Source organism: Danio rerio, chromosome 7 (assembly GCF_049306965.1).
Source record: "Danio rerio strain Tuebingen ecotype United States chromosome 7, GRCz12tu, whole genome shotgun sequence".
NCBI classification, from domain to species: domain Eukaryota; kingdom Metazoa; phylum Chordata; class Actinopteri; order Cypriniformes; family Danionidae; genus Danio; species Danio rerio.
In genome coordinates, this window is record NC_133182.1 from 13,606,256 (window position 1) to 13,621,090 (window position 14,835).

The 14,835-nt window shown below is 36.1% G+C and overlaps 1 protein-coding gene across 6 annotated transcripts in view; it reads left to right on the forward strand.

The window, feature by feature from the left end:
- Nucleotides 1-9,511, forward strand: part of ankdd1a (ankyrin repeat and death domain containing 1A) — a 36,797-nt gene extending 27,286 nt beyond the window's left edge. For 4 of the 6 annotated variants that reach the window (XM_068222363.2, XM_073906991.1, XM_073906990.1 and 1 more), the window contains 4 exons: nt 16-111; nt 4,203-4,404; nt 4,798-4,929; nt 7,296-9,511. In XM_068222363.2, the coding sequence (XP_068078464.1) occupies nt 16-111; nt 4,203-4,404; nt 4,798-4,929; nt 7,296-7,357 (492 nt within the window). In that variant the 3' untranslated portion in view covers nt 7,358-9,511. Of the gene's footprint in view, nt 1-15; nt 2,188-3,221; nt 4,405-4,797; nt 4,930-7,295 lie in introns of all 6 variants that reach the window. The other 2 variants (XR_012382487.1, NM_001099248.2) reach the window with 2 other exon arrangements.
- The last annotated feature ends 5,324 nt before the right edge of the window (nt 9,512-14,835 follow it).

The following is a 14,835-nucleotide window of genomic DNA, read 5'->3' on the forward strand; positions in this document are numbered from 1 at the left end:
CTCTAAATGTTACAGCAGGGGAAGTCCTCACTTGATGTTGCAGCACGAGGAAACCATGTCAATGTCGTTGACATGATTATCAAAGCGGATCGATTTTACAAATGGGAAAAGGTATGTTTAATGTAATTAGTTAGACCAAAAATAATTCAGACGCCAAACACAACTTCAAATCAGAAATGGTGGGACAATATGGAAAACGCAAATATAAAAGAAAGTGATTTCTACATTTACTTTGACTTGTGTTTCATTGCAGACAATATAAACACAAAATATTTCATGCTTTGTCTGGTCAACTTCATTTCATTTGTAAATATACATCTTTTCCTGTCATTCAGACCTGCAACACTTTCCAAAAAAAGTTGGGAGTAGTAGTAATTTAGGGTTAGTAACCAGGTAAATTGGTTAAATAAGGATGTGATTTAAAGCAGGTGATGTCAGCAGGTGATTGTAATTATGATTTGGTACAAAAGCAGCATCCAAGATCGAAAGGTCTAGTTCTTTAGGAGCAAAGATGGGCCGAGGATCACCAACAAATATGTGAGAAAATTATTAAAATGTTTAAAAGCACTGTTCCTCAAAGAAAGATAAGAAGACATTTGGATGACTTCAGCAGTGCATAACAACATTAAAAGATTTAAGAAATCTGGAGGAAATTCAGTGCGAAAAGAATAAGGGTCCAAGCTAAGCAACCATAGTTGGCTGAAAAAATACATAGTAACAATACATAGTCACATCCACAAATGCCAGTGAAAAGTGTACTTTGCCAAAAGGAAGCCCTATGTTAACAGTGTCCATAAGCGCTGTTGACTTCTCTGTGCTTGGAGGCATTTGGGATGGACCATCACACAGTGGAAATATTTAAGGATTTTTTTTGGAAGAAAGAGACTCAACTTGGGGTCTGGGTGAGTCCTAATGCCCCAGTAAAGTGATGGGACACTATACTGTCAGTGAGCGTCGTCTTTCGGATGACACGATAAACAGAGATCCTGACTCTGTGGTCATTAAAAATCCCATGGCACTTCTCCTAAAAGAGGTGTGTAACCCCGGTGTCCTGGCCAAATTCCCTCATTCAGCCCTTACCCATCATGGCCTCCCAATCACCCCATCCACTGAATTGTCTCTATTTCTCCACTCCACCAGTAGCTGGTGTGTGGTGAACGCACTGGCACTTTTGTCCTGTGGCTGCCGTCGCATCATCCAAGTGGACGATACACAGTGGCGGAGGTGTAAAGAGACCCCACTCATGATTGTGAAGCACTTTGGGTGTATAGCTATACATGATAAATGCCCTATAATACACATTACATTACCAGCAACATTTCCAAAAGCCAGGGTTTGTCATGGTTATGTCAGTGTCCTTGGCAAAGGTAACTTGCACTTCTGTGATGGAACCATTAAAGTTGAAAAGTACATGGAGATTTTGAAGCACGATATGCTGCCCGTGCATATTTTAACAAGACAATGCAAAACCACATTCTGGACACATGGCAAAGTCCTGGCTGAGGAGGAAGAGGATACAGGTACTTGACTGGCTTGCCTGCAGTCCTGACCTGTCTCCAATAGGGAATGTGTGGAATATTTTGATGCGCAAAATGTGACAATGAAGACTCCGTACTGTTGCCCACCTTAAGACTTGTTTGCAGGACGAATGGGACACAATTACACCTGAAACATTTCATCACTTGGTGTCTTCAGTCCCTAAGCATCTTTTAAGTATTGTGAAGAGGAATGGCAGCATTGCAAAGTGTTAAATGCTTTACTGTATCAACTTTTTTTTTTAAATGTGTTGCAAGAACCAAAACTGGAATACAAGTTTATTGGTAAAATTAAATCATTAGGATCACTTTAAATAATGTTGCATTGTCTACAATGAAATACAAGTCAAAGTAAATTTAGAAATTACTACTTTGTTTTTTCATTCGCGTTTTTCTTACCGTCCCTGATTTTTTGTCTTAAATTCGACTTCTTATCAATTAGAAATGATCAGACCGGAGGTTTTGAATATCAGAAAATAGACTTTATTCTCCATAATAAAGCCGAGAAAGAGCAGAGCAGACCCCAGAGCATTCTGAAGTCTCTCCTGGACACTTCCTATCTCTGGTTCTCTCTTTCCAAAGTCTCTCCTGCTCCTTCTGAAGTCTCTGTGTTTTTTACAATCTTTATACAGGTTATTTTCCACACCCCTAGGTGTCTCATTTTAACTTTTAACCATTTTAGGATAGGTTTTTACTAGGGATGTAACGGTATTGTAAATACCGTCATACCGCAATATAAATTTTTTTCGATATTACCGTAGTCGCATGACTCGGTAAAACTATAGGTCTTCTGAGAAAATTTGCTCAGGCGAATGAAGCGAACGGGAGGTACCGGAAACTACAATTCCCATCAGCCCAGGCTTGACCATCATCCCTTGCGGTCTGTTGTCGCTACAGATCCAGTAATGCGGAAATGGAGTGTGCTGCTAGAAGCGGGGATGAAAAAGAGCTGGAAAACTCTAAAGTGGGTGTTGTCGCCGCGCGCGTACTGAATAGCGGTGTTGTCGCACGAGTTCTTATCAGCTGTGTTGTCGCGCGCGTTCTTATCAGCTGTGTTGTCGCGCGCGTTCTTATCAGCTGTGTTGTCGCGCGCGTTCTTATCAGCTGTGTTGTCGCGCGCGTACTGAATAGCGGTGTTGTCAGCACACTGTTCAGATTGATGCAGACATGAGACCTCTATCTTACTCATGGTTTGTCCTCTCAAGTGGGGGAAAGACAATGCACAACGTTACCCACTGCTGTCAACCTGGGCCAAGTCATATCTCTCTTGTCCCAGAAACCTCAGTCCCAAATGAGAGGTTTTTTTTCTGTTGCAGGGGACATTGTAAATACCCAGAGATACCAGCTTTTACCAGATTATATTTATATGATAATTTTCCTTTAAACCCATCTCTATCTAAGTGAGTGAGTGATTAAATGTTGAATGTGATGAGTTTTCAACAATACTAAATTGAAACTTTATTTTTTTTACATGGTTTAATATTTTTTTGTTATTAAAATTGAAGTTCCTGTTTCAAAGCTTACAGATAGATGAATAATTTGTATGTCATTGACACTTTTGGCACTTTTTTGGAGTATTTTCATAAGTTTTGTTTTTTCCTGTAAATGATTCAATAAATACCGTACCGTGACATTCATACCGAGGTATTACCGAACCGTGAAATTCTGATACCGTTACATCCCTAGTTTTTACTCTAGGTGGCCCTGTTATTCTTGGCTCACAGCCCACTAGCTTATGTCAACAGAGATGTTACAGGTCTGTGTCAGCAACTGTTTTGACACCAGAGCATAGATGCAAAATAACTAAGTGTTTACATACATTGTCATGATAGCATAATAACTTGATAATATGTTACTCACTATAAGCTTCATACAAGTATTTAACATATATAATCAGTGCTTTACATATTCAGTTTTACACAATTAGTCATTCAGTCATTCTTCTGCTAGTGTTGCTCCTGTGCCGACATACTCATCTTACACAGACACATCACTGTATTTTTAACACACGCTGGCATGTTTACTGCAAACACTCCATACATTTTGAGAAGAGAAAATTAATTGCTTTACACTGAGAGAATAGAAATCTTCTTCAATTTTTCTGATTTAGGGTTGTACATTTTGTTGATAATTTTATTATTATTTGTTTTGCTGGTTGCTGCAGGACAATATAGTTAATTTACTGTATGTAAGTGAGGTGAGCAAAATAATGTAAACTATGACATATCATACCCAAAACGTCTTCAGCTAGTGAACTAATAATCAACAGGAAGTTAAAAACCTGCTGCAGCCAGTATGAGAAAATTGAAGTTCAAGTTTGATGAATTTGGTTTACAACAGAAACTACAGGCTGACATCGAGGAGAAGAGGGAACAACTAAATATTTATAGTTGTGATAATATTGTCAAACATTTCTCCGATGTATTTTGGTTGACTGTAATTATTACATACTGTTCCATCTGTCAGTTATCTGATATTATAAAGATTAATGTACTCTCACAGAGTTTAACACGGATTTCATGTCATATTTTATTACAACATTCGAATCTATAACGAATAAAATGATAATGTGAGAAATATGGTAGGTGTCTAAATCATTTTTTGATGGTTCATTCAGGTAAATGACTTTGTTGTGTGGTATTTTTGATGTGTAAACTTGCTTTCTAGGAAAATGTTTCGAGCGACTCTGACTCTTTGGTTGGAACTAGTCTTACCTTTAAACAGGACCATCAACCGGAGACGCAACACATCCGATCTGTCCTGTGGAAACTCGCCAGCAGATTTCTCAAACCAGGCGAGTGGAAAACACTGGCGCGACACTGGAAGTTCTCTGAAGCACATATTCGAGCCATAGAGCACCAATGGACAGGTAAAATATTTAACATAATACACTAGATATTATACATAGGGTCAAATGAAATGGGGTTATCATAAAGCAAATCAGTGAACTTTTTCAATCATGTTTTGATTGTGTGCTGTTGAATTATATTATTCATTATTTAGCATTTTTTATGCCAGAAATATTTGCTGTCATAAATTTGTACAAAGATTACAAAGACCCACCAAAATATAATGTGGTGTACCATTAATTGTTATACTCCATAATTGCATTAGGCATGTTTAGATTATTTTATAATTTTAAAAAAGAAAAAAATGACAGGAGGGCTAGTAATTTTAACTTCAACTGTATATATTTTTATTACATCCTTATACGGATTGGGTGTTTGTCTGTAAAAATCTGATAGTCTCTGAATTTTTAAAGGTACTAAGAGCTACAAGGAGCACGGGCACCGAATGCTGCTCATCTGGCTGCACGGCGTGATCACCGCTGGAGAAAACCCCATCAAGGGCTTGTACGAGGGTCTGATGGGAATCTCAAGAGTCGATCTGGCAGGTGAATTCATTGTTCATCATAAAATCTGTTGATAAACCTGTGGTGAAGCACATCAAGACAGAACGCTTATGCATTATACAGTATGTGCACTTAACACCTCAAAGGCAGTCAAATGATGATTTTTTTTTGTAAAATACACGCTGATGCTTGGAAATGCCAATGATAATCTGACAATGTGTGTTATTTACCACAGATATTAGGGTTGTCAATATGCTCAATATAATACTGAACTGTTTGGTTCAACCTCCACAGTTCAATACGCATATGGAAACTGTGGTGGTTTTTTGGGTGGGTTTTGCATTTAAGGACCCCTTTAAATAGAAAATGACCAGACAGAGCATGTTTTGCAGTACATCTCATCTCATGCCTTCATGCACTGACACTCCTATATGTTTCCTAAAAGCATTTGTTGTTATTAGTATATTGATATACAATATGAAGCTCAGCTCATAGTAAAGTCACTTCCAAAAATAGGGAAAAAAAATGTTTTGGCCTCATGCTAAATTTATTCTTTTGATTTCTACCGTGAAATGATTTAGTTATTCAGAAATGTTATTCTTTGACCTTATCTTGAACATAATTGTTTACTAGATATTTTTCAAGACACTTCTTCACAGCTTAAAGTGATACTTAAAGGCTTAGTTTAATTTTGACCTTAAAATTTTTTTTAAAAATTAAAAACTGCTTTTATTCTAGCCGAAATAAAACAAATAAAGACTTTCTCCAGAAGAAAAAATATTATCAGACATACTGTCAAAATGTCCTTGCTCTGTTAAACATAATTTGGGAAATAATTAAAAAAGAAAAAACAATTCATCATGCAGTTGCTGTAGATTTGTTGGCTGCACATCTATGAAGTGAGTCTCCCGTTCCACCACATCCCAAAGGTGCTCTATTCGATTGAGCTCTGGTGACTGTGGAGGCAACTGTAGGGATTATATAAAGTTTTAACCCAAAGAATGACCAGTCTGTCAGATGAAGAAGAGCCGGAGTCAGAGATTCAAATAAATATATAAAGTTTACTCATCAGCAGAAGCCAGCTTCAACACTCACAATGAGTTCCTAGGCCACTCTGCCTTACAGTAAAACAATTCAGCAATTATACTCCTTCCCACAAGTCCTGGGATCCAGGTAAACAGTTCTCATTGGTTACGGCAAAAATAGACAATTCTAAATGTGTGTGTTGATGAAGGATTGTATCTAACTTTAGATATGGATGTCCTAAATGTGTGCGTCAATAGAGAATTGTATCTAACTCCAGATATTGTTTTGTTCAAAATCATTGTCTGAGATGATTCACGTTTTATGACATGATGCATTATTCTGCTGGAAGTAGCCATCAGAAGATGGGCACACTGTAGTCATTAAGGGATGGACATGGTCAGCAACAATACTCAGGTAGGCTGTGGCGTTGACACAATGCTCAGTTGGTACTAATGGACCCAAAGCATGCCAAGAAAATATCCCCCACACCATTACACCACCAGCCTGAACCGTTGAAACAAGGCAGGATGGATCCATGCTTTCATGTTGTTGACGCCAAATTCTGACTCTACCATGCAAATTTTGCAGCAGAAATCGAGACTCATCAGACCAGACAACGTTTTTCCAATCCTTTATTGTGCAATTTTGGTGAGCCTGTGAGAATTTAAGCCAGTTTCCTGTTCTTAACAGACAGGAGTGGCACCCGATGTGGTCTTCTGCTGCTGTAGCCCATCTGCCTCAAGGTTGGACGTGTTGTGTGTTCAGAGATGCTCTTCTGCAGACCTTGTTTGTAACGAGTGGTTACTGTAGCCATTCTTCCTTTCTAGTATGGCCATTCTCCTCTGATCTCTGGCATCAACAAGGCGTTTGTGCCCACAGAACTGCCGCTCACTGGATTTTTTCTCTTTTTCTGCCATTCTCTGTAAACCCTAGAGATGGTTATGTGTGAAAATCCCAATAGATCAGCAGTTTCTGAAATACTCCATCCAGCACCAACAACCATGCAACGTTAAAAGTAATTTAAATCAGCTTTCTTCCCAATTCTGATGCTCAGTTTGAACTGCAGCAGATCGTCTTGACCATGTCTACATGCCTAAATGCATTAAGTTGCTGCCATGTGATTGGCTGATTAGACATTTGCATTAACGAGCAGTTGGACAGATGTACAGTACTTAATAAAGTGGTGAGTGTAGATGTGTTACAGATCAGCTGTTCATTTCTTAAAGCAGATGTTTAGTCTGTTGAACATCAGCCAAAATTTCATGCAAAATATATGAAAACAAATATTGTAGCAGTGCAGAAACTCTCTGGAGTCAAGTGGTCTCACTGTCTACAACCTTTCTTAACCTTTTCTTTTTTACCTTTCTTTTTTGTCTAAACAGAAAGCATGCGACAGCTGGCAAATGCAGATCCCTCTTCTGACAAAAAATGCTCTACAATGTGACTGGAGATCACTTGAGAAGGGTCTAGATTGAGCAGACGCCAACCAGGATGCTGTTGAAAAACAGAGCGACGATGATGAAACTACAACTGCAGCGATGTGACCGAGAGGAAAACATTGCCTGTTCACACCAAGAGCAAATATTCACAGCAAACCAAACTTTAGATTGAAATGATGCATTTCTGAGGAAACGTTTGCCCCCGGGTGAGATGCATCTAATGACTGTTTTTGAGGAGGACAGGTATATTTCTCTTTTCTCTGCTGAAAAAAATCTCACAAAGAAATAACGTAATTATTTTGGTCATGCAGTTTTTTTTGCATGTCTTTCTGTCTTCTGTTTAATTGCAGATGCATTTTTATTCTGCTGTAATGCAACAGTTTTAGTATTAGGAACAGGTAATCTTACTGGTGCATTACCAAGGATGCAGAGTAACTCATACACTACCAGTCAAAACAGTATGGTTTGTCATTGTTTTATTATTGTTATTATTTTTGAAATCTCTTCCTCTCTCAAAGCTTGCGTTTAATTTGATCCAAAGTACAGCAAACACTTTACAAATGTTTACAGTGCATCCGGAAAGTATTCATAGCACTTATAATAAGGCTGTAAGGCTGGAAAAGTGAAGCGCTATGAACACTTTCTGGATGCACTGTTAATATATTTACTATTAGTTAACTGTCATCTATTTAAATATATCCCTGTAATTTCAAAACTGACTTTTTAGCATTATTAGTCACATGATCCTCTCAAATCATTCTAATATGCTGATTTGCAGTTTAAGAAACATTTATTGTTGTTGTTGTTATCAATATTTATTAACACGCAAGTATTTCAGGATTTTTTGATGATTCGAAGATCCGCATTTTTCCTAAATTAAATTAAATTGTAGTATTGCACACTATGCTGCTCAAAAACTTGAAGTGATGAAAAAGGTATTCATAATGTCACATGAGATGCATTTCAGATGAATGCTGTTTCTTTCGAACTTTCTATTGATTCTTCTAATCCACTTTTTTTCTACATAATAAAAGTAATAATAAATGTTTTTTTTTTAGCATCAAATCAGCATTTTAGAATGATTTCTGAACAGTCATTTGACTGGAGTTATGATGCTAAAAAATCTGCTTTTAAATCACAGAAAAAAATGACATTTTTAAATATGTTTAAATAGAAGTTTGAAATGGTATAAATATTTTAAAATATTTATACGTTCATAAATCAGGAAGCATTTTTTTTAGACAAGTACTTTTGTCTGGTTTTCAAAAGAAAAAAAAAAAAAGAAAAAATGGCAAGTTAAAATTTAGCAAGTTTTCCATAAAACAAAGTAAATCTGCAAGTGCTGTAAGTAAAATAAACTTGTTTTTAGATGATTTTACTTAACCAAAAGGCATTATTGTTTAGCTTCTTTTCTTTTTAGCAGAATCTCACTAAATTTGCATTTTTTTTCTTCCGAAAACAAGGAAAAAGTGTTTTTCTTGTCTAGAAAATGCTTCTTGGTTTAAGAATTTTTAGATATTTTTACTGGAAATAAGACTAGCATCTTACCAAGTAAGTATAGTCAATAAATTCTGTTGCAAAATATTTCGTTTTAAAAATGTTAGTGTGAACACTCGCTTATAGCCAACCTATTGCTAAAGGTTTTAGTTTTTTAGTCTGGACCAAAACAAAAAAAAATCTAAGTATGAACTCACTCTAAATGTGTGTGATGGATCTTAAAGGCTTGAACTTTTGTATATTGTGCTGTTAATGTGGGACAAAAAAAATGTGTTATTTGGAATAAACCCCTTCAGTGTTTCACGCAGAATTGGTTTTGGATGACAAAATCAATTTCTCGAGTTTTGATTAACCAGTATCAATTCTTAATTACAAAGAGTTGTAGTGAGCCTGCAAAAAAAGCATGACATAAACTGTATTTGCTTGATTTGTTAGTGTACTTGTTTTTAGGGACCAAAAGTGTCGACAGCTGAAAATTACGTTTGCAGTTTTTTAGCCACAAGAGAAAAATGTCTGCTTGCATCAGCGTTACGCTGGTAAAAATACCTTTCTCGGCTTGTTGAATATTACTGTCGATAAAATGTGGTTATTTTATTGGCTTGTAAATTCCTACAAAATTATTTTATATTATTTAATAAAATAATAAATAACTATTACAAAGCGTTTTGGTTTTCAGTCAAGTGCATTCAGAGTTTTTGGTTTCAGCCCAGAAATTCGATTTCAGTGCATCCCTACTTGTTTTAAAGTGATGGCAGGTGGTGTTAAGGTATTATTTTGTTTAACACTAACAGTCTGTTCATTTTTGGGATGTTCCAATACCCTTTTTCCCTTTCTGATACAGATTCTGATACCTGAGCTCAGAGTATCGGTTGATCCCAAGTACTGAACCGATACCTGAGGGTGTACCTGTAGAAACAGTTGTGTATACAGCTAGCCCTGTATAAATTGACAAAAATAATTTATGGTGTGCTTCAGACTTATCCATTAATAAAACACGAACATATACATATAGTCAACTACAATATGTTTATTATGTGACTATTTTACTATCAGATATTTAACAGTAATATTATTTACTATATTTAACTGAGACACAAATCAAACACCATAAACTGAAAAAAAATCTATTGAAGTTTTATAGCATAATTGTATAAAAATCAGAGCAAAAAATAAAGAAGTATAGAAAATAAATAACCCTTTAACTCTTTGAAACCCTGTTCTTCTTCACCTTTACTAACAGTAGTTGTTGTGACAACAAAGAAGAACTGACTCTGGGTTTACAGTATTCACTAAAGCTAGCTGGCATACTGTATGTCTCATTTAGAAAGTTGGTATCGGAGCAGTTTATGATTTCAAATACTGGCCCGTACTGATGCCAGAATATTTGCAGTATCGGGGAGTATTTCCAATACTGGTATCGGTGTTAATAGGCGAGTATTTCTGATACTGGTATTGGTATTAATCGGCGAGTATTTCCGATAGTGGTATGAGTATTAATAGGCGAGTATCTTCGATACCGCTATCAGTATTAATCGGCGAGTATTTTCGATAGTGGTATCTGTATTAATAGGCGAGTATTTTCTATACTTGTAACGGTATTAATAGAAGAGCATTTTCAATTTTAGTATCAATATTAATCGGCGAGTATTTTCCATACTGGTATTGGTATTAATAGGTGAGTATTTCCGATACTGGTATTGGTATTAATCGTTGAGAATATTTTCTATACTGGTCTTTGAATTAATCGGCGAGTATTTTTGATACTAGTATCGGTATTAATCTAAGTATTTCCGATACTGGTATCGGCATTATTCTAAGTATTTCCGATACTGGTATCGGTATTAATCGGTGAGTATTTTCTATACAGGTATCAGTATTGATCGGCTAGTATTTCCGATTCTGCTATTGGTATTAATCGGCGTGTATTGTCGATACTGGTATCGGTAATAATCGGTGAGTATAATCGGAGTGTATTCGCGATACTGGTTTCAGTATTAATCTTTGAGTATTTACAATACTGGTATCGGTATTAATTAGCGTGTATTTTTGATACTGGTATAGGAATTAATTGGCATGTTTTTCTGATACTGGTATTGGTATTAATCGGCGTGTATTGTCGATACTGGTATCGGTATTAATCGGCGAGTATTTTCTGATACTGGTATTGGTACTAATCAACGTGTATTGCCGATACTGGTATCGGTATTAATTGCCGTGTATTTTTGATACTGGTATGGGAATTAATTGGCTAATATTTCTGATACTGGTATTGGTATTAATCGGCAAGTATTTCTTATACTGGTATCGGTATCAGAATAACCCCAGTTAATTATTTTGATTTGATTGGATTTATTTTGAACCGTATAGTCAAAACCAAGACTCTTAAAACCAATTATTTAAACAAATATATTTAATCATAATTTACAAAACATCTCAAAAATAAAAACAGATTTTTAACTAGTTTGAAATGGACTGGGATGAATCACAATTTTATTAATATTTGTTTCTCCACCACATTACCCCCAATTCCACATCATCCAATCAATTCTTGAAATTTTTCCTTCGTTTATCTAATTTTATTTATTAATTAAATTCACATTGTGCTCAAAACTATATGCAGACAGTTTTTATGGCTTTTGTAAAGATTTCTAAACCTCAACAGGAATTATAGTGCAGAACTTGGCTAATATTGACGTATGAAAATGTTTCTGAGATCAGATGCAAATTTGCAGACACCAGTTGTTCTTGGTTAGTAACGAGACCATATATAGAAACGCCATTATTTATACAAACTCCAGTAACCTGTGTTGCAGACACTCTTAGACAAGTATATTCAATGCAAATGAAACAATCGACACCAGCCGTGTTTGAGGAACAGGCAGATGTTTTCTTTTGGATTGTTTTTGCCAAACTGTTTCATAGCAACACAAACTTGATAAACACAAATATTAGAACAGGAAGTTACTTTCCTGTAATTTTGTTGCTAGAAGGCTTCCTTCCAAGAAAGGGTTACGGATTGAAGCAAAACCCTGATCAAGAGTATTAAAATTGCAAAGGTGCTCTGAGCAGCTCTTAAGCCCAAAGTCTTTATGATTTATTTTTTCCCAGTAAGCCAGTCACATGCAGATATACAATGCCTACACACAACCAGTTGACTTTTCTTTTCTCTTTGTTTGATGCGGTGTTTAGTCAGAAATGCATTACAGTGCTGTGGTAGCGTTGGGTGCAACTTCTGTGGATGTTTTGATTCACCCTGGGTTGATTTTGGGCCCTATCATACACCTGGCGCGGCGCAATACTTGTATGGTAGTTTCAGCTTGGCGCAAGAGTCGTTATAGGCGTTGCGCTACGCTGTTTAAATAGCAAATGCATTAGCGCTCATATGTGCGTCCATAGGTGTTCTGGTCTAAAAAGGAAGGCGTTCTGAGGCGCACTGCTGGCGCGTTGCTATTTTGAGAAACTAAAATAGATTTTTCATTAGACCAAAACAAACCCGGTCTAAACTCCGGCGCAGAGTTGCGCCTCACTAACACACTGCTTAATACACAGAAGAGAGCAATAGGCAAATATCTTTACATATGAAAAAATTTAAATATTAAGGATATATATAGGATTTAAATATAAAGGATTAAAATATTACAAAACATATTATTTTCTAGCCTACATAAATATGAAAAAGCACTGCTTTTATGTCTTCTTCATCTCGGGAGGCTTTTTCAGTTCATTCATAACAATTAGCTTTTGTATAATGTTATTATTATTAGCATTATTATTTATTAAATCCATATTTATATTTGTTTTATTAAAAACAAGCTTAGATTTGCCCACCTGTCAGGTTTAAGACCATAAGGGGCACAGAATGTGTTTTAGGATATAACTCAGGTTTCTGAACACACTTCGTTATTATTGTTCATTTATTTGTTTGCTAGAAATTAGAACTGAATTTAGAAATAGTTTTGAAACAAATATTTGCACTTAACAAACACAATTAATTATTTATAGACTAATTGATGTCTGCTAAATGTTTCCCTATCCAAAAGTGAAAGTGATCCATATCTCTCATTCTCACGCAGTAGATGCTCTGTTTAACAGTTTTCTGTAAAAAAAAAAACTGTTAACTGTTTGTTAGTGAAATGCTAATTTTTTCCACTTAGACTTACTTTACGTCCTGTAAATAGCGAATGCGCTCTTGGCGCGATGCAGCTGGCTCTTAAAGGGAATGGGAGATGAAACTCTAATTGGTTTATTCTCAAAACACACCTATAACTCATTAAGAAAATAAAAACTCAACCCTTTTAGACCATGCGCCACGGCACAAAGCAGATTTTCCAGTTCGTAAATTAGCAAAAATGCGTTCTGACACGCCCTGAAAGCGTTTGCGCCCTGCGTTTTGCGCTCTTGCGCATGGACCGTCAAAATAGAGCCCTTTGATTCTTAATTTGCCCACAACATTCTCTGTTTTCAACAAATGGAATGATTTTGGGCGACAAATCTTATTTTCACACAAATTTTAGGAAAATGCTTTGAAATTTTTCTAAACAATACACTTTGGGCAAATTGACTTCTCTTTCGTTATGTTCGGGGCTGTTTTTGCCCTATTGACTTCCATTATAATGACAGTTTTTGTTTGCAAAGCCATGACCACGTATAACCATGCTTTTTTGATTGTTGCTCGTTTTCCCTGTTGGGAAGAGGCACAATGTCATTTTTACTGTTGATCATCAGTTACAGTGCAAAAAAAGGCTTAGTTTCTGCCTTCTATATGGAGTATACTGTGCATGTGTGTGTGTAAGAGAGATCATTGCACACTTACCTTGATATGTCTAAAAAAATCTAAATAAGCATCTCAGCTCTCTGAACATAGTCTGCTGTTTTACTCCATAGAACTCCATATAAAATAGGGCTGTGTATTGGCAAGGGCCTCACGATATGATACATATCTCGATACATGGGTCACGATATACAATAAATATTGTGATATATTGCAATAGTTTGTATTAGTATGTGCATCATGGTATATTGACAACTTGATCAAGTCAACAGACGAATTAAAATTCCAATTCCAGTTTATTTTCTATCCATTTTTATTCATTAGAACTGCACAGTGTGATTGAACAGAGAACTCACTGAAATGTATTAAATGCATATTGTGATTAAACATTTAACTAAAATGTATATGCCACTAAAGTCACATATAAATGCAATAAACGGTTTGTAAAACTAAAGCAAGTAAAAAAAAGAATAATAAAATGCATCAAGTAAACATAAAAATGGAAGACCGTGCTCTAATATGCGGTAAACTATTAGAAAGTGACAGTGCGACTGACAGCATCGATTTTGAACATTTTGCTGTAAAAACTGGTCGCACACAGGTAAATTGATGGCATGTGCGAAACATTTTACATGCAACATGCCGGCCAGCTGTGCTGCTACGGTCATGTTTGACGTCTTGTCTGTTACAGCGACAGGTCCTTCCATTTTATGTCCCATTCCCCCTATGCAGTTTTCAGTAACTCTGCAGTGTTAGTTGAGTTAGACGGAAGCTTGTTAATGATGTTATCCAGTGTAGTTTGCCTCAAGAGGTTTTGGTTGAGGTCGCAGAACTGCTAATTCATCTGTGTGGTGTCTTGTTAAGTGATAAGTTCGTAGTGTTTCCTGAATATTTTAAGATAGATTTGCAAAGCTTGCAAATGGCATTTTTGTCTAATTCAGTACTCTTGTAAAGTGTTAAAACCAAAGTGCAGCCACACGTCAGCTCTAAAAGCTGGAGGTTACTTTATATTTTCTTGCTTATCGGTACGTCTGATACCATACTACTTAGCGTTTTGTTGATAGCGAGTTACCGACATCTACTGGAGCAGAGGAGGAGGTTGTTTGGCCCAACTTGAATCGATACTTCAGATTGGACTATCAATACACTATCGTGAAAGGAATAATCGCGATAGATATATCGAATTTTTTTCACAGCCCTAATATAAAAGCTAGG